The sequence below is a fragment of the Rhododendron vialii genome, chromosome 13a (assembly GCF_030253575.1).
Source record: "Rhododendron vialii isolate Sample 1 chromosome 13a, ASM3025357v1".
NCBI lineage: Eukaryota > Viridiplantae > Streptophyta > Magnoliopsida > Ericales > Ericaceae > Rhododendron > Rhododendron vialii.
Genome location: NC_080569.1, coordinates 24,681,693 through 24,707,802, shown reverse-complemented (window position 1 = coordinate 24,707,802; position 26,110 = coordinate 24,681,693). Strand labels below are relative to the sequence as shown.

The 26,110-nt window shown below is 38.7% G+C and overlaps 2 protein-coding genes across 4 annotated transcripts; both read left to right on the top strand.

Annotated features, from left to right (window-relative positions):
- Window positions 1–3,671: 3,671 nt before the first annotated feature.
- On the top strand, window positions 3,672–11,407 carry LOC131313097 (receptor-like serine/threonine-protein kinase SD1-8). Of its 2 annotated transcripts, XM_058341205.1 has the most exons (7): window positions 3,672–5,106; window positions 9,388–9,534; window positions 9,639–9,835; window positions 9,922–10,132; window positions 10,223–10,460; window positions 10,565–10,715; window positions 10,934–11,407. In XM_058341205.1, exons 1-7 carry the CDS (start codon window positions 3,789–3,791, stop codon window positions 11,243–11,245), a joined length of 2,574 nt encoding a protein of 857 aa, XP_058197188.1. In that variant the 5' UTR covers window positions 3,672–3,788; the 3' UTR covers window positions 11,246–11,407. The 2 variants fall into 2 exon arrangements, 1 of the variants encoding a protein (XP_058197188.1); XR_009196068.1 differs by lacking the exons at window positions 9,388–9,534; window positions 9,639–9,835; window positions 9,922–10,132; ... (1 more) ...; window positions 10,565–10,715; window positions 10,934–11,407 and adding an exon at window positions 5,488–6,435 and having other exon boundaries at window positions 3,731–5,299.
- Window positions 11,408–24,922: 13,515 nt separating this feature from the next.
- On the top strand, window positions 24,923–25,810 carry LOC131313114 (uncharacterized). Of its 2 annotated transcripts, none has more exons than XR_009196069.1 (2): window positions 24,923–25,376; window positions 25,675–25,810. XR_009196069.1 is itself a non-coding variant. In XM_058341242.1 (2 exons), the coding sequence occupies exons 1-2, from the start codon at window positions 25,014–25,016 to the stop codon at window positions 25,738–25,740; spliced, it is 435 nt and encodes a 144-aa protein (XP_058197225.1). In that variant the 5' UTR covers window positions 24,923–25,013; the 3' UTR covers window positions 25,741–25,810. The 2 variants fall into 2 exon arrangements, 1 of the variants encoding a protein (XP_058197225.1); XM_058341242.1 differs by having other exon boundaries at window positions 25,669–25,810.
- The last annotated feature ends 300 nt before the right edge of the window (window positions 25,811–26,110 follow it).

The window sequence follows — 26,110 nt, the reverse complement described above, 5'->3', positions numbered from 1 at the left end:
TTAAAAAAAAGACGGTGGTGTGAAATCTTTTTTCCCGTCAAAATAATGCAGCCTGGCCTTCGCCCGGCCTTCCACTCACAAATTTAAACATTAGATCTAAAACTTTGGAACAGCAGACCTGAGATTCCATGTTCCCGTTGCAATTTTATCACGAATCAATCCAGATTTGAGATGCAAAGAAATGATTGAACACAAAAATACAAATACAAAAATACACAAATCAGCTTCGGCTCAAATCAGAAGCAAACCCAATTATTCTACTCAAATCAACTTTGCCGCCGCCGTTGTCTTAGTCAAAATCAAAGTCGCCGTCTGCCTCCTAAGCTTTGCCACCAACATCGACCATCTCGCCGGCGACGATAAACACCTTCTCTCCTTCGTCGGCCCTCATCGTCCGACACCTCCACAGCAACCGCCGCCGCCGAGATAGGCGAGGTTGAGATCCAGCAACGACAGAGGGAGGGGGACAGCCGTGTACAGCGGCGGTGCGTAGCTGGAGGACTCGACGGTGCTGCTCCGACGACGATGCGTCATTCCGTTAGCCATTAGTCCAGCGAGAGTCCCCGCGAGAGAGAGCGGTTGTTGTGCGGGGGTGAAGAGGAGCAACGATGAGCAGGGATAGTCTGGGCAAATCACTTAAAACGGGGCCTGGACGGGTATGGTGAGACGCACGCGGGGGCTGGACGAGTAGGCAAGTACAAAATAAGACCGCCTGGTAAGAACCCCAAAAAAGTTTACGTTTGTTAGTTTTGCGTCTAATTTTTGTGAATTATTAATTCGTCGTGACAAAGACAAATCAGAAAAGTAAAAAATTATAACTAGATGAATCAATAATTCAAAAAAATTAAGCGCAAAATTAACATATGCAAACAAAATTTGATTAATCACGTTATCAACCTTGTGTTATTGACCAAACTTTTTCTTTTTTCTCTCTCTCTTTCATCTTCTACGCCACGGCTGGATAAGTTTTGGGGGAGGCTCCTGCCTCTGCCTCCTCCCCCCGTGCTTCCCCCCTCTCACCTCTATCCCCTTTCCCCATCCCTGTCTCCGTTCTTTCTCTTTCTCTCATAGTTCTCCCTTGTTTCGCCCTTAGTTGGGAGCTTTGTTGTGTGCAACCGGCGAGGGGGCCATGGCAGTCTACCGGTGGTCCAACTCTTTGCTTGGATCCCTCCAAGCCTCCAGATCTGTGTGGTTGCGGCGGCGGTGTGGCTGGGGTTTGGGCGTAATAATGAAGGAGGTGAGATGGGGTTTTTTTTTTCTAGTTTGGTAGTTTGGTTTTTATTCGTTTTCTCTTCGGCTTGTCCGGATTTCCCCCCGACTGGTTTTTCCAGTTGGGTTGTGGTTCCAGTTCTGGTTCTCCCGGATCTAGAGGGTAGAGTTGGTGGGCGAATAACAACTTCGGAGCTTGGTTTGTGGAGTTGGTGGTATAAGGGCCGGGGCTTGGCCCTGGGGCTGGTCGTCCTGATTATCAGCTGTGGGGGAGTCTTTGCAAGGGGGTTCACTTTCATCGGCGTCGTGGGCCGGTTCTGATTCAGAGTCTTAACCCTTGCGGATTTCCTCTTCATTCCTCTGTGCTTGGTGCCTGCTCGTGTCAGCGGGGCTTGTCGGAGATTCTTCTTCACTATTTCGGCTTGAGATCCGGTCTGTGCCTCCATCGTCGGCGGCGGGTGGTTTCCTCTTGGCCGGAACATGGCCGGCGTGCTAGGTAGTTTTTCCATTGGTGGTTGTGTCTTTCCTTTGTCTAGGGTTCCCCTGTTTCCATCGGTTATGTTTGGTTATCTCTGTTTAGGTGCCTGCCCCAGGCCGGGGCCACTAGGGGTAGATGGCTGGCACCGCACCTCGAGTCCCAACCCATTGTGGCGGTGAGTTGTGTACAGGTCTACTCTCTAGTTGTCGGGACGGCTACGTGGTTGCCCCTTTGTCAGCGGTTTTCTTTGGTCATTAATTCTGTGATGGCCTGTTATAGGTTTCCCTTTCATTGTAATCGGATGGATTCACTGTTTTAGAAGTGTTTGGCTGTTAATGAAATGAATTTTTGATAAAAAAAAAAAAATTTAAAAACAAAATTTGAATAAAGACAAAAGAAAAAAAACTCTAAAAATCTTAGTGAAACTTAGCCTGTCGATGTGGGTTGAATGTTTAATCGAGAGATAGCAACCAAGAGAATTTTGCAATTATGTGAATAATACTTTTACCCTTATTAGTTACGACTTTATTAATGGGAGTAAGAGTCTATTTATGACAGTAATCGTATTTCAGTTAATTGAAATTAAAACCTAAAAAAGGAAAAAATCTAAAATGATAAAAGGCCAAAAAAACTAGATTTTAACGAATTCCAAATCTAAAAGCTGAATGGAAGTAATACAAACTTGTCAAAAATAAGAATCTAATACTGGTTATTTCTTCTGATAAAAGAAAATAAAAGAGGGAAATATAAACAGTTGATTCTTTAAACTAAGCAATTAAGCTTCCCAAAATTGTGTCAAAACTTTTTTATTTGCATATTACTTTTTTATTTTTGATAAGTGAAGATTTATTTCACCAAAACGAGCACGAAGCTAACAACGAAACAAAAGGGGCATCCATTGGCTACCAATACATCAAAGGTCCAAACAAAGACCAACAACCCAAAGCCAAAATTGGAAAAGAACTATCGACAATTGTTAACAGCAAAAATTTTAGAATCTAGAAGTCACTCATCGCACAGTTTCCTGTTTCGAGCCGAGAACTTAACAGAAGACCAAGAGTTAACCTTAACTCGAATAGAATTGAAAATATCCAGAGCAACTAAATAAGCAAGATAACTAAGTTCCTATATGCTGATGGAAATATAGGAAGCAAAACAGAGTTTGACACACGAGAGGTAGGATTCTTTGTGTCGAAAATTTTTGTGTCTCTGTGTCGATACATTTTCTGGCAATTGACTTTAAAACATAAAAAAAATTACATAATCTAACGACCGAGAAATCCATCAACACAGAAGTACATATATTTCAGGACAAATGAGATCGGACTCCACACATGAGCTAGCCAATGTGCACATTCATTTGCATTTCCATAGTACCAGAAGAATTTTATATCGAGCCCTTTCGATATCTGTCTAATGTCCTCACGCAAGGTCCAAAACCCCCATTAGAGAATCTCCAACTCATCTCGAAAACCTCAAAATGGAGAATAAATGTGACATATTGGAGGAAAATTTTGTAATTTCATTTCATTTTTTTGCACTTTATGAGAGAATTTAGAAGGGATTCATTGTACTTTTTAAATATTTGTATCTTCAAATTGTCTTTGGTTCTCCAAATATGGATATCCTATTCCCATTTTAGAGACAAAATCTTTAAAAAGAATGATGAATTTCTCCTAAATTTTATTGTAAAATGCAAAAAGTGAAAAATAAATTTTAAAATTTCTCTTCAATATGTCACATCAATACTTTAAAAGACGATAAACAAAAAGATAGTTGAAATAGTTTATGCCAAACTTCGGTTCCTAGTCACCCAGAAGTAATGGAAACCGGCCAAATTAATTACCCAGTAGAAACCTACCAAGAAAAAAAAGAAACGAAAAAAGGACACAAACTATTGCCCCAACCCCCGAAAAAAATAAATAAATAAAAAACCTAAAAACTTCCTTAAAACGAATATTTTCCCAAATCTTGTCCTAGATCCAACGGTCAAGCCAAGTAAACAACTCCAAATTTCTTTATACCCACATGACAAGAATAGGCAATTATTCCCACCCCTCCCCACATTAGAGAGAGAGAAACAGAGGACTCGGATCGAATAATGGGAACCAAGTACTCACACCACCACGGCTCCTCCTCCTCCTCTGTTCTCTCTCTCTACTACACCATAACACTCTCTCTCCTCCCAATCCTCTCCTTATCCCTCGACACCATCACCCCAACACAGCCTCTCACCTCCAATCAAACCATCGTCTCCGCCGCCGCCGCTTTCGAACTGGGCTTCTTCTCGCCGAACAACTCCGACTACTGGTACCTAGGCATCTGGTACAACCAAATCCCTACCAAAACCATCGTCTGGGTCGCCAACAGAGACAACCCCCTAACAAACTCCTCCTCCGCAACCTTAAAAATCAACCAAGACGGCAACCTCGTCCTCGCCGACTACTCCTCGCAACAAAATCCAATTTGGTCGACGAACTTCAAGGCCGCCTCTTCGAACACCGTGGCGCAGCTTCTGGACGACGGAAACCTCGTCGTACGGATCGAAAACGACGATGATCCCGCGAACTATCTCTACCAGAGCTTCGACCACCCGACGGACACTCTCTTACCGGGTATGAAACTGGGGTGGGATTCGAAGACCGGTCTGAATCGGATGCTAACATCATGGAAAGGAACCGATGATCCTTCAACCGGAGCCTACTCATTCGAGATGGACGTGAGCGGGTTGCCGGGGATATACTTGTGGAACGGCAAGGTGATCGATTATCGGAGCGGGCCGTGGAATGGGCTGAGGTTCAGCGGCGTGCCGGAGATGAACACGAGCGACGTCTTGACGTTCAGTTTCGTCACGGATGCAAACGAGGTGACGTATTCGTTCGGGGTGACCGACAAGTCTCTGTACTCGAGACTGATAGTGAACTCGTCCGGGGTTCTACAGAGGTATACTTGGATCGAAACGAGCCGGGTATGGAACTTGTTCTGGTACGCGCCGGATGACCAATGCGACAACTATAAGGAATGCGGGGTTTTCGGCGTCTGCGACACTAACAATTCTCCCGTTTGCGAGTGTTTGAACGGGTTCGAGCCGAGGAACCAGCAGGCGTGGGACTTGAGGGACGGGTCGGAGGGGTGCGTCAGGGTGTCGGGGTTGGAGTGTCATAGCGATGGGTTTTTGCGCTTGGAGGACATGAAGTTGCCGGAGAGCTCGACGGCGTTCGTTGATAGAAGTATGGGAAGGGGGGAGTGTGAGAAGATGTGCCGGGAGAACTGCTCGTGCACGGCGTACGCGAGCGCGGACATCAGGGGAGGGGGGTCCGGGTGCGTGATTTGGAGCGGGGATTTGGTGGATATGCGGCAGTACGCCGCGGCGGAGGGCGGGCAGGACCTGTTTGTTAGGGTCTCGGCTGCTGATTCAAGTATGTCTTTTTGATCACAAATTTTATTTCGTTTTCATACAGTTGAGATTTGAGATGGGTGTGATCGATTCTTTAGGAAACGCCATCATAGGCTGGAGAACGGTAGGAGAAGGCATTAACTCCGTAAAATTAGGGGGTGTTCGGACAAATAAGTCAAAATGGCTTATTTTTTGTTCTTATTCAAATTTTTTTCGTGTCACTTGTCTTATTGTCATTTTTTTGGGAATTATTATATCCTCACGACAAGAGGAATCTAAAAAGTAAAAAATTTTGACTGAAATCCAATTTTTTTTGAATAAAGACGAAAGTAAATCAATAAGCCAATTTTTTCGTCTTTATTCAAAAAAAATTGGATTTCGGTCAAAATTTTTTTCTTTTTAGATTCCTTTTGTCGTGAGGATGCAATAATTTTCAAAAAAAATGACAATAAACCAAGTGATACGAAAAAAATTTGGATAAGGACAAAAAATAAGCCACTATGACTTATTTGTCCGAACGGGCCATTAGTTCAGTCGGTTGTTGGCTGAATATTAGAATACTTTGAGGGCTAACTTCCGATTCACAAAAGTCGAACCCAGTTTCCCAAACGACTTCTAGGCCAAACCCAAGGTCTTGGCTAAGCTGTTTGGGCTTGTTTTCCTTTTGGAATAATCAGATTTTGCAATTGGTCGAAATCCCACTTTTCCGAAATTTCTTTGGTGGGCACCTATGTTTTCGTTCCTATGATATTAGATTAAGATAAGTAATCTTTGAGTTATTTTATAAAAAGATAGTGTAGCCTTTCGCTATCTTTTTGCTTTAAAAAATGCTAAAATCATGCTGTTTGATGTGCGTGCCAACGTAAACAAGAGGAATTTTGAGCGTACATCTTTTGTTTCACTTACTAGTGGTGGGTGAGTCTCCCTTGAATAATTTTGAAAAACGCAAAGATAGAGCCTCCTTCTTTTGGCTATGTATTTTTGCGTTTACTTAAAAGTTTTGAGTTTTTATCATAATTTTTTGCTTTTTTAATTCTTCTCGTCAAGGCGAATCAATTACATACCTTCGCGCGACACTAATAGACGCAAAAATAAGTTTAAAAAAAAAAAAAAACAGCCACTTGGCTTTTTAGGGAAACTCACCCAAATCACCTTAATCATCTTTTCTTTGGAAGAGTGTGAAGAGATTAAAGACGCATTCTCCTCCTCTCTTTTTTGACAAAAAAATCAGGCACATGACATGACAGTGTCCAACGATTCCTTTGCTTCAGGTAAATCGGGCCTAAAATTCGAGCAGCTGTCGTGCTACGGGATTGTCACTATTACTAAATTCACCCTTTTCCTAAAGTTGTGAAAACATTTTTTAAGACCCTCTTCCTGAACGCCAAATAAATATTTATTTTTTAAGAAGATAATTCAAACTCAAAAGTGATGGATTTATTGAAATATAAAAATATGTAATATGAATCTTATTTTAAAGATCTTTAATACGGTGCAAAAAATTTTAAAAAAAGTCGATAATAGTAAGTGCGTGAATGTGTATTTTTTTTTTTGACAAAAATGTGTGAATGTGTATTAAAAAGTATAAAAAGTATGCAGAAATACGTGTTTTTCTTACCTTCTAGTGTGCTTATCATCAGTCCAGTGGACTGACAATAGCAAAATCGTTAAAAAATTATTTTTCATTTACATTATTTTTAAATTTAAAAATATAAAAATAAGTATTTATTTTCTAATAAGATGTTCTGGAATGGACTTTTAGCCCAGTGAAAACTTTACTCATGATTCCTTGAATGGTGGGGGTGAGGGTGGGGGTGGGGGTTGGTGTGTTTTTAATTAAGCTTAATAGCACTAATGATGAGGGTTTGTTTCCATAAGTCGTTTTTCGAAAAGTTGTTTGGCCCACCGAAAGGGTTTATATTCGCCACAAGGCGTCGGAATAGAAGGCATTTCTCCCAACCGTCAAAAGTAGGCTCGAGTATTTCGTGTTTTCTCCAAATCCCAACCCCCATGCCGACTCTTTTGACCTGGTACGCTTGTTTGGTCGAAATTAATACAACACAAATATCACATTTTATGCTTTGATAGTCTATTTTGCAATACATCAAATGTTTCGGGATGTGACAATATTTCTTTCATCCCCTACCTAACGGTGCGACTAGGACCCTGAGGTATTGCTGAATTTTACCAGACTTGACTAGGGCCCAACTTTTGTATACTCTTTCTGTTTTGTGGTCATTACATGTAGAGCTATTCGAGAGCAGCTTGTGGCTAGGCTCATTAAGGCAACGCAAGGCTCGACTTTTGATCTACTTGATTTGTAATCGAGTCGAGCATGAGCTCGAATTTTAGGTAAACGAGTTCATTTGTTTAGGCTCAGTTCGTTGAATAGGTTCATTAAGTAAATAAGTCAGGCTCAACTCGTTTGTATAGGCTCGAATTCGAACTTGTATTTTAGTAAACGAGTCGAGTTTGAACACTGCGAAGCCGGCTCAGCTCGGCTTGTTTGCTCCCCTAATAATTGACAAGGGTTGTATTTTTTTTTTATTCTCTTTTTTCATTTTCCTTGATTACAGCTTTGTTAGTCTCAGACAAAAGTTTCTAGACGACTTTAATAGAACAATCAATCGGGTCCTAAAGCCAAAAATTGGAGGACCCACTGCACGTGAATACCACTTGTTTTGGTTATTGTTTTTCGAAGTTGTCATTTTCTTACTGATTATTCGTTTAATTTTTTTTGGTAATGGAAAGTGCAATAAAGAAAATTAAGAGTTTGGGTACTAGGAGATAAAGCACATTCAAATTCATATGTAAAAGAGATAAAGCACACCTAGGAGTACAAACATAATAGTGCTAGATTTTCTTTAGTGTTTCCTACCATATGGGAACCGTTTTGTTTTGTTTTTTTTAATTACTGCAATTTGGGAATATGGTCTACTTGAGTAAGGGATAAAAGAAAGAGCTTAAATAGCTCGTGAGGGTAGTTCATCAAAGAAATTCATAGCTCTTGTGTTTAATTCGTACCGGCGACGTCTTTATTTGTTTGATACTACTTACATTTACAGATGTTCACAAATATGCGGCGTTGTGATGAGTCAAATGCGACAATGCATAAGACGGTCTGTAATTAAAAAGTGAAATCTGAAATAAGCAATAAGAGAAGCTCAGCGAAAAGGCCTTCCCACATGAACTTGCCGCTAGTTTATGGGAGTTTTTAAGGTCTTTGCCAGCACAACTGTGTTTCTACCAGGCATTGGACTTTAATAAAATCAAAACCTAGAATCTTTTCTTAGTAAACCTAACATGGCGGCCACTAAAGCTTTTTCGTAAGAATGTTAGCACATGCAGGAAGTGAATCTATGCCTCTTACGTTAGCACATGTAGGAAAGGAAGTGACTCAATGCCCTTGACTTAAGAATCTTTTCTTAGTAATGTCATCAACTGCATGTGTGCGTACACACCATCCACAACAATTTTAAGAATTCAGATAGAAACAACAATCACAGCACGGGTAACCTATTTTTCTTCTAAGAAAAATGTGCCTTCTCTAAACTAAATTAGACCGAGACTTGTGTTCCAATCCGTCTGGGTCAGATACAGGAATCATATTTTTCCATTGAGCTATGATCAGGGTACCTGTTCACTTAAAAGAATGTACCTTCTTTGCAATCTGTGAATGAAGTGCAGAGTGGGCCCACATCGACTTTGATGATCGGAACTGGTTATTTTGTAAGATCCATCTGGAATAGATAGGATACTGGTAGCAAACTGACTGAATAGGTACCCTGGGTGAGAACCGCACGGCGCAGTCCAAGATTAAGAATTCAAAGAAGCTGTGTCCTTTTAATGATACGTTTTGTTTTCCTGTTTGTTTCGATTCTTTTGAAGCATGTTAGCATGTCATTCATACAACTATCAGCCTAATTCTGAATGGAAGTTGATGCAATGATGCGGATTTTTTTTCCCCCAAGTAGTCAGTCAATACGTAAAAAGATTTGGGACTTGGGTTTTTCATATCTTGGCCGCCTATCTCCACAATCAATGGTCCTAGTTTGTGAAAGATTTTTACAAAATGTACCTTATTTAGTGGTTGGAATCTGTAGCAATTGCACAGACTGCCCTTTGCAGTTCGAAAGAGGAGCGCAGAGAAACAGGATTCAAAGATGTCCATTCTTGTTCGCTCTAATGCAATCTCCATATCGCTTCTGAATGTGCAAAATTTTGTGTTGTAGTGGCAATCAATGCCTCTGGTTTTTTTTCTAGATAGCATGGAAATCACTAATTATCAGTTCGTTCTTTTTAGGGAGCGTTGGATCGAAAACCAAGGCAGTGAAAACTGGGAAAATTGTTGGCATTATGGTTGGTGGTGTTGTTCTTCTATTGGGACTATTCATTTTATGGAAGAAGAAGAGAAAGCAAAGGGTACTGAAAGAACAGACAGATCATAGAGGTACTAACAAATGCACTCATATTATTCTCATGTATTAGCAATGATGTTGTAGTATTGTGCATTCTTTTTACTCAATGCTTCTCCTTCTTTAAAAAATTAAACAGGTTCTCATGAGAGAAGTACTCAAAGTCAGTTATTAAGTGAAGGGGTTCGGGTGAGCAAAAGAGATTTCTCTGGTGAAAGAAGTACAACAGATGATTTAGAGCTACCATTATTTGACTTCAGTACCATGGCAATGGCTACCGACAACTTCTGCCATGAAAATAAACTAGGACAAGGTGGTTTTGGCATTGTTTACAAAGTGAGTTCGTTATTTTGTCAGCGACATCCTTAACTATAAGTGATGTACTAAAAGGGATATGACAAGTTTTTGGATGGAAATATCAGGGTTTGTTGGTAGAAGGCCAAGAAATCGCCGTGAAAAGACTCTCAAAGAATTCTGGGCAAGGAGTAGAAGAATTCAAGAACGAGGTTAGGCTGATAGCCAGGCTTCAACACAGAAATCTTGTTCGCCTCCTCGGATGCTGCGTTGAGATTGATGAAAAGATTTTGGTATACGAATACATGGAAAACAAAAGCCTTGACTCCGTTTTATTCAGTTAGTCCCACCCCCCTACTTCCATATCATAATTTTTGTTAGAAAGTGCCGTGATAGTAATGTCATCTGAGTAAAAATTGCTTTTCTCAGATAAAGAGAGATGCTCATTGCTAGATTGGCAGAGGCGCTTCAACATCATTTGTGGGATTGGTCGAGGACTTCTTTATCTTCACCAAGACTCTAGATTTAGAATCATCCATAGGGATCTCAAAGCAAGTAACATTCTACTCGACAGAGAAATGAACCCAAAAATCTCTGACTTTGGCATGGCCAGAATTTTCGGTGGAGATCAGACCGAAGCAGACACTATGAGAGTCGTTGGCACATAGTAAGTACCACCAAAAACCTTCTTCTTGTTCTTTTCATACGTCGTTGCACAGAAAAATTATTGTGGTTATACCATAATGGTTCTAACTTTTGTGTTGCAATCAGTGGTTACATGGCTCCTGAATATGCAATGGATGGGCACTTCTCAGTGAAATCCGATGTCTTCAGTTTCGGTGTGTTAGTATTAGAGATAGTAACTGGTAAAAAGAACAGAGGATTTTATAGTCCGAATCAACAGATTAACCTTCTTGGACATGTAAGTGTGAATTTTTAGCCAAAGGTTCCAATTTTCCAATGAATCAGAGGGTAAACTGTATTGGTATCAACGATTTAGGTGAGGAGATGGAAAATGTAAGGATCTTACCCTTGTGGGTCGTAAGATCTATCTCATTCTTACCCAAATCGTTGGTCCAAACACAACCTAATAAATAATTTATTAGATCTCACAGAAAACGTTGGACTAAAATGGTGCAGGCATGGAGGCTATGGAGAGAAGGGAAGGGGTTAGAACTACTGGACCCTTCGGTTGGCAAATTGTATATCGCGGCTGAGGTGTTGCGATGCATACAAGTCGGGCTCTTATGCGTCCAAGAGAGAGCGGAAGACAGGCCGACCATGTCATCTGTGGTCCTCATGTTAAGCAGTGAAAGTGCTTCACTGAGCCAGCCTAAGAATCCCGGGTTTTGCATGTTAAGGCATCATGGGGAGACAGATTCGTCGAGTAGCAGGCAAGATGAATCGTGCACGTTGAATCATGTCACCGTTACAATACTAGACGGCCGGTGATATTAGTCGACTCGACTTTTCCGTACAATTGTACATCTCTGGGACTTGTGATTTTTGTTTCTGTTTATAATTCTCCTTTGCCCCCCTTCTGTCATTTTTGCAGAAGGGCAAAGAGTCAATAGGTACTTGATTTACATATGAGTGAGAATATTTGACTACCTATGTCACAAGTTGCACATAAAAGGCACACAAGCCCCGGTAGTTTGGGTGGATGCTAGGCTTTGGTAGTATCCCTCAAGATCTGGGGTTTAATTCTCTACCGGATGAATACCCTGAAGTAAGTAGAGGGTAGTGACTGGTGTGACCGCACTAGCTCCCCTAGAGGTTTGGGTTGCGCTTGCGCAATCAGATTCATTGAGTGGCTTAGCTAGAGGGCTGTTCTTCCATTAAAAAAGAAAGAAAGTTGCACATAAAAGGGCCCATTGGGACACTCACGTGTTTTGTTGGAGGAGAGGGCATGAACAAAAGGGAAATTTTTATAAATGGTCCCTCTAGTTTGCATGAATTTTCATTTTCGTCCCTCTAGTATCAATTGTGTTACTTTTAGTCCTATAATTTGCATTCTGTCTCAATTTCGTCCCTCTCGCTTACGGCGTTAATGAAACAAACGGAATTGGAGGACAAAATTGTCATTTCTCCTCACAGAGGGACTAAATTGAGATTTTATGCAAACTAGAGGGACTATTTCTATAATTTTGTTTTTTACTTTTGTTTTTGTAAATAAATTTAAAATACATCATATATAATATATTTCTCATCTCACTTTATATTGAATAATAAAATATACGTTGAAATTTTGTAAAGTTTTTATTATATACATCACAAAAAATATGAGAAAATTTGAAAAACGACCCTTATGTTAATTGTCTTGGTCTTGTATTTTTTTTTTCAATTGAATTTTCACTATCGTTATTTTTTTTGTCACATGATTAAAAAGAAAAAGTTGTTCAATAGTATTTAGAAATCTTGTAATTGTGTTTAATTAAGCAATGAAACACTATTAAATATTAAGAGATCAAATACATTAAAATATGGGTATAAGTGTATTTATTTTGGGACTTACTCATAAGATCACTCATATAACAAATAAACACGGATTTTAAACATTTTTTTTATTGGGTGAAAAAATAAGAAGATTATAAGAACATGATACAAAGACATTAGCTAAGGGATTGATTTGTACATTTTCTAATATTTTTGTAATGTGTAATGAAATATAAATTTTCCAATATAGTTTGATTACCCAATAAAAAATAATTCAGTTGTCAAATACATTACTTATGGTCTTTTTTATTTTATTTGCAAAAAACGAAAGTAAAATGTAAAATTTTAAAAATAATCCCTCTGGTTTGCATAAAATTTCAATTTGGTCCCTCTGTGAGAGAAAATGACAATTTTGCCCTTCAATTCCGTTTGTTTCATGGATGGCGTTAGGGAGAAGGACGAAATTGAGATGGAATGAAAACTATAGGGTTAAAATTGATACAATTAATAGTAGAGGGACGAAAATGAGAACTCATGCAAACTAGAGGGACCATTTTTATAAATTTCCCTGAACAAAATGGGCTTCGGCTGTTTACCCTACCGGATTGGTTTGGTTTAAAAATTAAAATGGGCTTGGGCCGAAGTAGATATCTATTGAGGAAAAATGACGGCCCATGACGTGTTTTAATAATTAATACCCTCCAAGGATATGCTGAGAGCCGTCATTTTCCCTATAGATTGTGAGATATAGACAATTTTTTGAAAAGCACATATGTCGAAATTGGACAAACAAATTGGGATGGATGAAGTATAGTACATCTAACCTGTTATTACAAAACGATTAAATATGTTGTATGAATATGTATAAAACCTAGAAAACTATACACAAGATTTGATGAAAAGAATTAATATTGTAAATAAATCCGTAAAGTTCATACACCTGTGATTCGAATGACACAACCATATCAAAAACATAGCGAGTATTGTATACTTTGTCCTTAAAGCTAATTCGTACCTCATATTGGTCCTCACGGATTCTCGAACGATTACTTCCCCAGATACAACGATTATCGCACGCATAAGCAACACTCCAATCTGCCCACTAGGAGAACCAGAAAACTGTGGGAAACTCTCAGAAATTGTGTGTATAATGAGTATATGTGCGTGTATATGTGTGTGTGTGTGTGTGTGTGTGCAGGAAAAATTCGTGAATGAAAACAGGGAATTTATAGAAAAAAATAGGCACTCAATCGGAAAAGTTACAGTGGTTGTTCGGAACCAAACAGTCACCGAACGCGTCAGTTCGGAAAGAAATTGTTTCGTGAACATCTGCACTTGGAAAAGAAAAATATTGCCGTTGGGGGAGAAGAAATAAGGGAAAATCATGGCCTGTTTTGATAATTAATACTCGTCAAAGGACATTTTAAGCATTAATATTTTACATAATTTTGAAAACATCATATTTTAGAACTAATTGAGATCTATCAAACAAGATCCATATTGAATATAAATTTTTTTATAAATTGAAACATATAAATAATTTTGTAGGAGGTTCCAAATAGTAAAAAGAGAAACATTTGTGCTGATTTGAGATGGTTCGTACTGGTAAGATAATTCGTGTTAGGCAGAGATAGTCCATGCCGATTGGTGATTCACAAATTACGATTAGAAGATATTGCTAGGGCTTGCAATCCTACGGTATCTCTGAGGTATTCGAATAGTTTACCTACAATTGATACATATTTAACTTACGAGGGGAAGAATGAATTCAAAATCGAGTTTTTTTTCCTTCAACTCTTTTCTACTTTTCTATTGCATTCAATTACAGTTCAATTATTTTAGTAAACCAGCAATCAATATTTTTCACGAATTTATTTAAGAATTAATTGAAATTTCTGTAACTTAGCCTTATAATCCGGAGTGATACACAAAATATTTGCCACTATTCATTTGAGTAGTAGTAATTGTTCGTTTTATTAGTTACTTATTATACGAAAACGATACTATCACCGCTAAGCCAAAAAGTCTAGGTGTTTCGTTTTATTAGTTATTTATTATACGAAAACGACACCATCACCACTAGTCTAGATCGAATGGTTCGACCGATGACCATATAAATCATATAATGTGCGTGCATGAGTGTGAACGAAAACAAATGCGACTGGCGAGAGCGTGTAAGAATCGTTCGGAAACATCTCGTTGTACTAAAAATTCTTAGAAGCGAGAATTGAAAACATAAATATGGAGTGAAATCTAGAAGAGACACTTAAAGATTCATCCTCAGACCATACCTGACGTAAGTTTCTATCGCGGCCAATTTGAACACATATGTTTTCATCCTCACTTTTTAATAATTCTAATAGTGCCCTCATATAATACTCCGTACATGGGATGTATATAGAATCGAATTTTGGGATGAATCTGGTCCTAACCTTTATGTAGGCAATTAGTCCCGTCCCAACAATCACGGCAACTTTCCTAACCTGGAAATTTCCTAATCGGCAAAATTCCAAATCTTCCACCCCATCCCAAAACCCACGCCCCCCATTCAAATTCTCATTGGCAACCCATGACGGAACCAGAATTTTATCCTAACAGTGGCGAAATGTATACTAAAAAAATAAAAAGATGAATTACAATATCAATGGTCATCGACTCTACAAAAAATTAAAATAACATAACAAAAACTATAGTAAATGATATTTGTCATTTGCACAAAGACTACGAAAAAAGACTAACTTTAATTTTTTAGGTTAAGTTGTTTAAGGGTTAAAGTGTGGAGTTTTTTTCCCCCTTAATTATACCTCATCCTTTATATTATTTCACTTTGGTCCATTGAATTTAGTTTTGGAATCTTTTTTGGGTCTCTTTTCTTGAAAAAAAATAGAAAATTTAGGACTAGTATATAACAAAAAATAAAGAAAAAAATCTAAGGGTAGCGAGACTATATATGTTTGGGATAATTTTTTTTATACATATAATAATTACAATTTCTAAAATTCTTGGACACCCCCTGATTCCATCCCCACACTCTCTCCTTTGACTCCTCTAGATCCGAAATTTCTGCCCAACCCCCTTTCTCTACTCCCTTCGAACACCCACGATGGACCCCTCACCGGCGGTCCGCGCTAGCCATATCCTTCCCCACACTCTCTTTTTCTCCTCTCCACATTAATGGAGACCCATAAACAAGGGAGGCAATGGGACGTCGGCGAGGCGAACGACGACGTTGTTGGTAGAAAATTCTGACTTTGGGATGGCCAAAATTTTTGGAAGAAACAAAAGCGAAGCAAGCACAAGCCGAGTAGTTGGGACATAGTGAGTTAACTGTTTTTTTTTTTTTTTGGCATACCAAATATGGTAATCTTTCTAACCGTTCACAAAATTATTACTTTTGACAATTCACCATGTTATTCTTCAACTCTAGTGGCTATATGGCTCTCGAGTATGCAATGGAGGGTTTATTCTCAGCGAAGTCTAATGTCTACAGCTTTGGAGTACTGCTACTAGAGATCATAAGTGGTCGAAGAAACAGAAGTTTAGTCCGTTCTTGCAAGAGGGGGAGTCTAATTTTTTTTTTTTGAACATAGGATTTTTCCCCGCTTAATGGATACCCATTTAATACCAATGGGGAATTGGTTCTCATCTTAAATTGAGGTGATTGGATTGGCACCAATTATCGGTTATGTAAGTCTGAAGATTAAGGTCCTAGCTTCAAATGGAAAGAAAAAACTAGTATTTGATTTAGTTAGTTATTTCTGAGTTTGATAATTGCTGTGAAACGGTTTCAGGTGTGGGATTTATGGGATTCTGAGAAAGCAATGGAGTTGATTGATCCTTCTGTCGCGGGTTCATGTCACCCAAGCGAAGCGTTGAGATGCATACACGTGGCGATGCTATGCGTGCAAGACTTAGCAGGCGATAGACCGACCATGTCGTCGCTAGTGTTGATGTTGGAGAGTGAAAATGCTACACTGCCAATGCCTAGACAGCCCACTTTCACATCAATGAGGAGCTCTCGCGACCTAGATGTGTTGAAGGAAAACCAAGATGTCGCATCCTTAAATGATGTAACAATTAGCCTCAGGCCCCGTTCTAGGAACCTTCTTAAAAAATAAACAGCTTATTTCACATTTTCAAACTCAAAAATAAAGTAAATAAAAAATAATTTTTTAATTTTTTTTGCATCGTATAAAAGATCTCATCGAGATCTTCCAAACAAGATCCATATTGCATATTTTTAGATTTCAATAAGCCCATAATTTTTGAGCTTAGAATTGCCTTCTTAAAAAATAAAGATTTTTTTTTTTGTTCCGGAACGGAGCCTCATCATTGGTAGATAACCAAACTATTTTCCTGTGTTTTTCTCCATCTAAAAGAGAGGGATGCTAGGGTGTTTTTGTCGATCAAATTTGATAAATTTTTACTGGCCAGAAATTTTTTGTAACTCTTTTTTTTTTTTTGAATTTATTTGTACTAATTCATTGGTCATTTATTGTGGAATAAAGGTATAATTACATGCTGAAAGAAAAGGATTAAATGTTCTGCAGTCCGTTGCGCGCTAATTTCTTTAGTGCATACTGATAAGACCCTTTTGGTGTGCAAAACTATATTTTACCCATCTTGTCTAAGAGATCAAATCCACCTGATGGTGTCAATCAAAATGACTTTGACACAATCTCGAATTAAACGTATCTCATTGCTCAATGGAAACACATTCGTGTTAGCATCGTTACTTGATTTCAAACATTCTACACCAGAAGATTTGAGTGTTGCTTCTTACCATATCAGAGCGTCGATACAATGTTTAGTGACTCTAGTTCACTCCCATAATGAATCAGATAGCATACAAAGTGGAAGGTTAATAGAAAGATGAAATCCGTCATTGGATTAAGGATTTGTGGAGGGATTTCTGCAGAGAAGGAAAACGCTAAAGAAAACGCTTTTTTTGGTAAGTAAAATTTTGTATCACCGAAGGAGTGAAATTGTTGGAGTTTTTCAAAATAAAACGTTGCGGGAGGTTATTTGTGAAAAGGTGCGACACCTTTTCACATGGGGTATGACTTTACGTGAATAGTTATTACACCTATTAACTTAGGGTGTGACTATTAGAATGTGGTGTGATTGTTAGGAAGGGATGTGATACATGGGGGTGCCTCCATGAGGCATGACTCTACCTAATTAATTATTTGCATGAAAGGGTGCCTACTAAAAGGCATGATCCTTTCTCATAATTAATTGTCTTCAAAAGACATACCCTTTCCAATGTGTGTTTACAAAAGACACAACCTTACACGTAAGGGTGCCTATAAGTCTATAAATAGGCCATTGGTTAATTCATTTGACACACCAAAAAATATCCAGAAACTCTCCTGCTTCTCTGTCTCGTTGTTTTCTATACTGTTATTCCGTTATTCTGCAGAAACGGAATTAACAGTCCTTGGTTCAATTGATTCTCATAGGCTCGGTATTTTGTCTGTCCTTCGTTTGTGCGGACGCAGGCAGAAGATCATTTATCGGGCTTCATTTTATCCTCAGAACAGATTCGCTGTAACCCGGTGCACACCAATTGGTGGGGCGAATACTGTTTTCGGAAAGCGACGACGTAACGTGACTTGAAGCGGTTTCCATCAGTTTGTTCAAATTTCAGAAGGCTCCAGATTTTGAAGGTTCCAATTTTTGCACTAACAATCGAAAACAGTAATACTACCATGGTTTCAAAATCGTTGCGAGCGTTGACACAAGATTTTGTGAAATTGGACAAGTTTGATGGCGGTAACTTTAGACGTTGGCAAAAGAAGTTGCATTTTTTGCTTATGACTCTCAAAGTCGTGTATGTTCTCACCAACCCCTTTCCGGAGGAGAATGAAGATGAAACATTGGAGGAGGCTCGTGTGAGGAAGAAGTTTGAAAGTGATGACTACATTTGCAAGGGTCATATTCTGAATGCACTTTCGGATGCTTTGTTCGATGTGTATTCGGATACGGAGACTGCAAAGGAGATGTGGGATTCCTTGGAAGGGAGGTATTTGACTGAAGATGCAACAAGTAAGAAATTTCTGGTCAGTCAATTTATGAACTACAAAATGATTGATAACAAGTCTGTGATTGATCAGTTGCATGAAATTCAGCATATCTTAAATCAGTTTAAGGTTAAGAACATGAACATGGATGAATCGATCATAGTGTCATCTGTGATTGATAAACTTCCTCCCTCCTGGAAAGAGTATAAGAAAACTCTTAAACACAAAACTGAAGATCTTACGCTGGAACAATTGGATGTCCATCTTCGGGTGGAGGAAGAGTCAAAGCGTCAAGAAAAGGAGGAACTTGGAGATAATATTTCCAAGATCCATGTGGTGGAGGGAGGAAAGAGTACCAACAAGGGTAAAGGTAAACAGAAGCAGAAAGCCCGAAAGGGCGATGACCGTGGTGATGAACCAAAAGGGAAAAAGCCAAAAGTTGTATGTTAGCGTTGCGGTTAGCCAGGGCACTTCAAGAAGGACTGCAAGTCCAACAAGAAGAATGATCCAGGGGCATCGAGTTCAAAGAATAACTTTGTGGCTGTCATATCCGAGATTAATGTTCTCGAGGATGCTGATAACTGGTGGATCGACTCAGGGGCTACAAAGCATGTGTGCAATGATAAGAGGTTCTTCACCGACTATGAATCGGTTGAAGATGGTACAGTTCTTTACATGGGTAATTCATCAACTGTTCTTATCAAAGGCAAAGGAAAAGTGGACTTAGAGTTCACTTCTGGGAAGATTCTGACTCTGACTGATGTTTACTATGTACCAGAAGTTAGGAAAAACCTTGTATCTGGAAGCCTGCTTAATAAGCATGGTTTCAAGGTAGTGTTTGAGTCAGGCAAATTTGTTCTGTCTAAGAGTGGTACTTTTGTTGGGAAAGGCTATTTGTACGAGGGCATGTTCAAGCTTAACATTAATAACACAGTTGCTATTTCTGCTTACTTGATTGACTCTCTTTCTTTGTGGCATAATCGGTTGGGGCATGTTAATACTAGGAAAATGGATACTATGGTTAAATTAGATTTGATTCCTAAATATGATGTTGACATGGTTGATAAATGCAAAGTGTGTTCGCTTACTAAAATAACCAGAGTTCCATTTCCTAAAATTGAAAGAACAACTACTCTATTAGAACTTGTTCATAGTGATGTATGTGACATGCATAGAACTCCAACTAGAGAGGTAAGGAATATTTTGTAACTTTCATAGATGACTATTCCAAATATTGCTATGTGTATCTATTGCATTCAAAAGATGAAGTTCTTGAGAAGTTTATTGCTTTCAAAATCGAAGTTGAAAATCAATGTGGAACAAAGATAAAACGTTTAAGGTCTGATAAGGGTGGTGAATACCATTTCCCCGATTACTGTGAATCAGTTAGGATCATTCATGAGAAAACTGCACCATATACTCCACAGCAAAATGGAGTCGCTGAAAGAAATAATCGGACTTTGACTGAGATGGTTAATGCTATGCTTAGTAATTCAGGATTAAGTAGTGGTATGTGGGGCGAAGCCATACTTACCGCTGCTTATATTTTGAATAGGGTGCCTCTCAAAAAGTCTAATATAACTCCTTATGAGTTATGGAAAAGAAAGAAACCGAACCTAAGTTATTTCAAAACTTGGGGATGTAGAGCAATCGTTAGATTGCCGAAACCCAAAAAGAAGAAGTTGGGTGAAAAAGGAATTGAATGCATATTCATTGGTTATGCTTTACATAGTAAAGCATATCGGTTTCTGGTTTCTGAGCCAAATGATTCAGTCGGAGTAAACACCATTATTGAATCACGTGATGCAGTATTTTATGAGAATAGGTTCGTATCTATTCCAAAGGTGCCTAATCAAGAGAATGAGCCAGACTCTCTGGAGTCTAACATAGAGGCGAAACCTACGGAACATGATGGACTTAGGAGAAGCAAAAGGGCTCGAGTTGCTAAGTCATTTGGTCCTGACTTCATAGTTTATCTAGTTGAAGGAACTAGAAAGATCGCAGATAATCATTTCATGATTTCGGTTAATGTGGAATCGGATCCCTTGACCATCGGGGAGGCTATGAAATCACAAGATTATGCTTTCTGGAAAGAAGCAATCCAGGATGAAATGGATTCTATTATGGGTAATAATACCTGGGTTCTTGCTGATTTGCCTCCGGGTTCCAAAGCCATTGGCTGCAAATGGATTTTCAAGAAAAAAATGAGGGTCGATGGTACAATCGACAAGTTCAAGGCACGGTTGGTTGCCAAGGGCTTTACGCAAAAAGAAGGTATTGATTATTTCGATATTTATGCTCCGGTGGCAAAGATCTCTACAATTAGAGTACTAATTGCGTTGACTTCCATTTATAAACTTGAGATTCACCAAATGGATGTTAAGACTGCATTCCTAAATGGTGAGTTGGATGAAGAGATTTATATGGAGCAACCGGAGGGTTTTGTTGTGCAAGGTCAAGAACACAAAGTATGCAAACTTGTTAAGTCTCTTTACGGACTTAAACAAGCACCTAAACAGTGGCATGAAAAGTTTGATAAGGTGATTGTATCAAACGGGTTTAGGATACACCAGTCTGATAAATGTGTATATAGTAAATTTAGTGGTAATCAAGGTGTAATCATATGTTTGTACGTGGATGATATGCTTATCTTTGGGACTGATCTAGAAAGCATTCAAAGTACAAAGGATATCCTTTCATCTAGTTTTAGTATGAAGGATATGGGTGTTGCTGATGTAATTCTGGGAATCAGAATTAAGAGACAAAAAGGAAATTTAATCCTTAGTCAGTCTCATTACATTGAGAAAGTTCTAAAGAAGTTTAATCACTTTGATTGCACGCCGATTTCTACACCATTTGATCCACATGTTAAGTTGTATCCTAATACTGGTAAAGCAATTTCACAACTAGAATATTCTAGAGTGATAGGAAGCTTGATGTATGCCATGACTTGCACGAGACCAGATATTGCATACGCTGTGGGGAAACTAAGTAGGTACACACATAATCCGAGCGATGTCCATTGGCACGCAGTTAATCGGGTATTGAGGTATCTAAAGAAAACTATAGACTATGGGATAGTTTATAGTGGTTATCCTTCGGTTCTAGAAGGATATACTGATGCTAGTTGGATAGCCGAGAATGAAGATCACTTGTCAACAAGTGGATGGGTCTTCACACTTGGTGGAGGAGCAGTTTCTTGGGGATCTAAGAAACAAAGTCTCATTACAGACTCAACTATGGCAGCTGAGTTTGTAGCACTAGCAGCAGGGAGCAAAGAGGCAGAGTGGCTGAGAAGTATGTTGTGGGAGATACCCATGTGGCCAAAACCTATGCCACCTATATCTTTGCATTGTGATAGTCAGTCGACTCTATCACGGGCTTATAGCCAGGTGTATAATGGAAAGTCCAGGCATATAGGACTTCGACATAGCTATGTGAGGAACTTGATTACAGATGGGGTGATAACCATTAATTATGTAAAATCAAGTCAAAACTTGGCTGATCCTTTAACAAAAGGTCTTGCAAGGGATTTGATGTGGAGAACATCACAGGGGATGGGACTCAAGCCCATTGAAATCTAATCACTCTTGGTGGAAACTCGACTCAACGCTTGAATAACATCAAGTCTTGGGTTCAATGAGCAAAGTACACCATAAGTTGTGGTTGCAAGCATTTTTCGATTTTATCCATCCCATGGTAAATGCTTGGTACCTGTAATGTAAACATGGAGGTTAAGCTACTTAGCTTTTAATAGACTTCTAACGGTTTGTTAGGTTTCAAGTGCTGTAGTTACAGGGGCACTTTCAAAGTCTACCTATATGAGTGTGAATGTGGTGCCGCCTTCTATGGTTCAAGGGCTAGGACTCTAGAGCGCTCATGAAATTCAGGATAAAGACACACGGCCAAACCACGTGTCGGCAAATTTGAATACCTGAGTCAGGCAAGATGCGTGCGTGAGACATGTCCGGTTAGTCATTTAAGGATCGCTAGTTCAAAGACAAGTCTACTATGCTTTCCGACTAACTTTGATGTGTTTTCACTAGGTAAATGGTTCAAGTCGTGAGACACCTTCATTGATGCACAAGTCTTTTCAAAGGAACCAAGAAAACTTTTTCTTTATTTCGAAAATGGTGGGGGATTGTTGGAGTTTTTCAAAATAAAACGTTGCGGGAGGTTATTTGTGAAAAGGTGCGACACCTTTTCACATGGGGTATGACTTTACGTGAATAGTTATTACACCTATTAACTTAGGGTGTGACTATTAGAATGTGGTGTGATTGTTAGGAAGGGATGTGATACATGGGGGTGCCTCCATGAGGCATGACTCTTCCTAATTAATTATTTGCATGAAAGGGTGCCTACTAAAAGGCATGATCCTTTCTCATAATTAATTGTTTTCAAAAGACATACCCTTTCTAATGTGTGTTTATAAAAGACACAACCTTATACGTAAGGGTGCCTATAAGTCTATAAATAGGCCATTGGTTAATTCATTTGACACACCAAAAAATATCCAGAAACTCTCCTGCTTCTCTGTCTCGTTGTTTTCTATACTGTTATTCCGTTATTCTGCAGAAACGGAATTAACAGTCCTTGGTTCAATTGATTCTCATAGGCTCGGTATTCTGTCTGTCCTTCGTTTGTGTGGACGCAGGCAGAAGATCATTTATCGGGCTTCGTTTTATCCTCAGAACATATTCGCTGTAACCCGGTGCACACCAATTGATGGGGGCGAATACTGTTTTCGGAAAGCGACGATGTAACGTGACTCGAAGCGGTTTCCATCAGTTTGTTCAAATTTCAGAAGGTTCCAATTTTTGCACTAACAAGCTACACAAATCAACAGGGGCATCCCCTGAAAATCTATACATCAAATGGCTCAAAAAAAGGGCACTATCCAAACCCGAACAAGAAAGAATTAAAGCCCATGAAAAATTGTTAACAGTTCGTGAAATTCCTGGCCGGTCCCAAATTTTACATGGAGTTCCATGCAAACCATTTTTTAAAGTGCTATCCCATCTAAACCCTTTTTAAAGATGCTCTTACTATTTTGCCCCTGTCACTTTTTATACCCTAAGAATTCACACATTTAAGAATTCACACCTCCCAGAATTCACACCCCCAAGAATTCACACCTCTCAAAATTCACACCCCCGAGAATTCACACCTCCTAGAATTCACATCCCCAAGAATTCACACCCCTTTGTAAAATTCACACCTTTACAGAATTCACACCCTTAAAATTCACATATTTTTTTGCAGAATTCACGCCCCATCTGCACTATTCATACCCTCAGAATTCACATCTCTTTCCAGAATTCACACTCATTTTTCAGAATTCACCCCTAAACGCAGAATTCGCAACTCATCTGCATAATTCACACCCACCTAATTACACAATTCACACTCTGTCTGCATAATTCACATCTCCAAATTAAGAATTCACACCCTTTTCCGTGCACCCTTTTTCAAAATTCACACTCACCTACAAAATTCACTCCCCTTTGTAGAATTCACACTCCTTTTCAAAATTCACACCTACAGAATTTACCTCATTTTGCAGAATTCACACTTACTCAAATTTACACAATTCACAACCTTAAATCTAAAATTCACACCCCTCTAAAATAATTCACAAACAAACAAGCATTTAATCCGAATTAAAATAAAATAAAAAAACGTTATCATGGAGGGGTGAATTCACACCCTCTTCTGCACCTCAAATTAAATTCATAAGAAATATTCAACGATCAAAACTTTACTCCAAAATTACGCAGATAGACAGCGGAAATCCATATACGCAAAGCAAATTACTTATAACATGAATTTCTTTTCTTGTCATTGTTGCTCCGTGGTTGATCGTCTGTATGTTTCGGAACCTGATCTAGGGTTGTAACACTTCGACTTTTAGAAATAAGACACTAGGAAGAATTATAAGAAAATAACAATAAGAGTAAGGAGCTAATATTTAGCGGACCACTTTCCGTTAGGATTTAGAGAGTATATTGATTCGTAACTCAAGGTTTATAAGAAAATTAGAGTATTTTTCTGTCAATTCGTCAATTTTAAACTCTACAAATATCGCCCCAACCCTGTTAATAGCATCATGACACGGGAGTGAGGCATGAGTCCCTACGAGGCGGTAAGGTTCAATGTATTATTCGAAAAGAATCGAAAGATAGTACTCCTAGATTTTGTGAGATAATATTAGATTTTATTAGATATTATATAGATTTTGTTAGATATTATTAGATTATATTAGATTATTCTAGAAGATATAGTTAGATTTTGTGAAAGATAATGTTAGATATGGTTAGATTTTGTGAAAGATAATGCTAGATTTCATCTTAATATACCTAGATTTTGGAAGATTATTCTAGATATTCTTAGATATACTTGGATATTCTCTAGATTTTATTAGATTATGTTAGATAATATAAGATTATTCTAGATATTAAAAGATATGGATAGATCTCATTAGATAATCCTAGATCTTGGGGGATAATATCAAATAGATATGCTTGATTTGATTAGATTCATTAGGATTTGTTGTGGATTTTACTAAGATATCTATATTCTATATTATAAAACAGGACGGGTATCTTTAAGAATATTCCTTCTCAACGGTTTAGATTTATTCCTACAACAAAATTTATCTACTCATACAAACACAACCAACGGTCCAGATTTCTCTCCACCCCTCCTTCTACAACATGGCAGTTTGGTAAATACCTCGCATTGTTCTGAGAAAAATATAAATGGTATTCTTCGTTCAAAATTTGAAACCCACGTCACTCCTTCTCTCTTACTTTCCCTTCTCCCTCTTTCAACAACGATATATCTCTCTCTCACAATTGGGAGAGGCGACATCAGGGCTCCCAAAAATGCCATCAGCTTCGTCCTCGGTGTCCGACCTCTCTCTCGACTCATCTCTCTGTCTTCCTCCTCCCTCCGTCGACCCAACACCACAACACCAGCAGCATCGCACCACCTCTCTAGGTATCTCTTTCTCAAACCCGAAACCCGTAACCGTAAATCAGAAGTCTTCCTTGGAGAGAGATTCTTCTGTCTCCTTTTCCTTTCTAATGCCCACAATCCAATCTCCCAATTATGTTATTCAAGTATGTCAAATTCTTCTTAATAATCTTCATCCCATGGCCATATGCGCGGAAACTGTTCGTCTTCTTCTTGTTCGGAGTTTTCCATGTTCCTTGATCTGTGAATCCTGATTTTTTGTTTCTATATTTCAAAGCTCTAGCATACAAACACTAGAGCACTTTCAGTGATTTTTTAAACACGCTATCTATGTATGTATACATCACCCAACCCCCAATACTTATTTTTCTGTTTTGGTAAAACGTACAGGATGACCTTTATTTGGATAATCTAAAAAAACTGGTTGTTCTATGGTAGGAACAGTCGGTGTACGTGAGGTGTAGGAACAGTCGGTGTATGTCAGCCAACGAAGAGGTATTTCTTGCATAATTTGTGTATTCTGGTTTTTGTTCTTATTTTCAGTTGACTGTCGTCATTGAACTTAATTCGAAGGCGTTTTTGGGAGTTTTTTTTGTTGTGGACTTTGTTTCTCTTTCATATAGGACCAGTGCATCCCTTTCCCTAGGTAACAATGTGATCAAATCATTACAGGATTAGCACATCCCTTTCCCTCATTCTCTCCCCTATCGCCAAGCGGATGACCGAAACGTTTTCCACATTTCTCATGTGTTGTGTGTTGTATTGCTTTGCTTTGGTTTAGAAATTCAGTTGATTGTAATACATTACTACCTTAAATAGTAAATACACTCTAAATTTATAGGTAGTGTTGTCGGCACAAGTAATTGATTTGTTCTTTGTG

Bases quoted from the DNA above. Each gene is read 5' to 3' on its own strand.
- LOC131313097 (XM_058341205.1), top strand. From the start codon at position 3,789: ATGGGAACCAAGTACTCACACCACCACGGCTCCTCCTCCTCCTCTGTT. The intron at 9,535-9,638 runs GTACTAACAAAT...AAAATTAAACAG, and splicing joins AGAACAGACAGATCATAGAG to GTTCTCATGAGAGAAGTACT. The intron at 10,133-10,222 runs GTTAGTCCCACC...TGCTTTTCTCAG, and splicing joins CCTTGACTCCGTTTTATTCA to ATAAAGAGAGATGCTCATTG.
- LOC131313114 (XM_058341242.1), top strand. From the start codon at position 25,014: ATGGTATTCTTCGTTCAAAATTTGAAACCCACGTCACTCCTTCTCTCT. The intron at 25,377-25,668 runs GTATGTCAAATT...GTTCTATGGTAG, and splicing joins CTCCCAATTATGTTATTCAA to GAACAGTCGGTGTACGTGAG.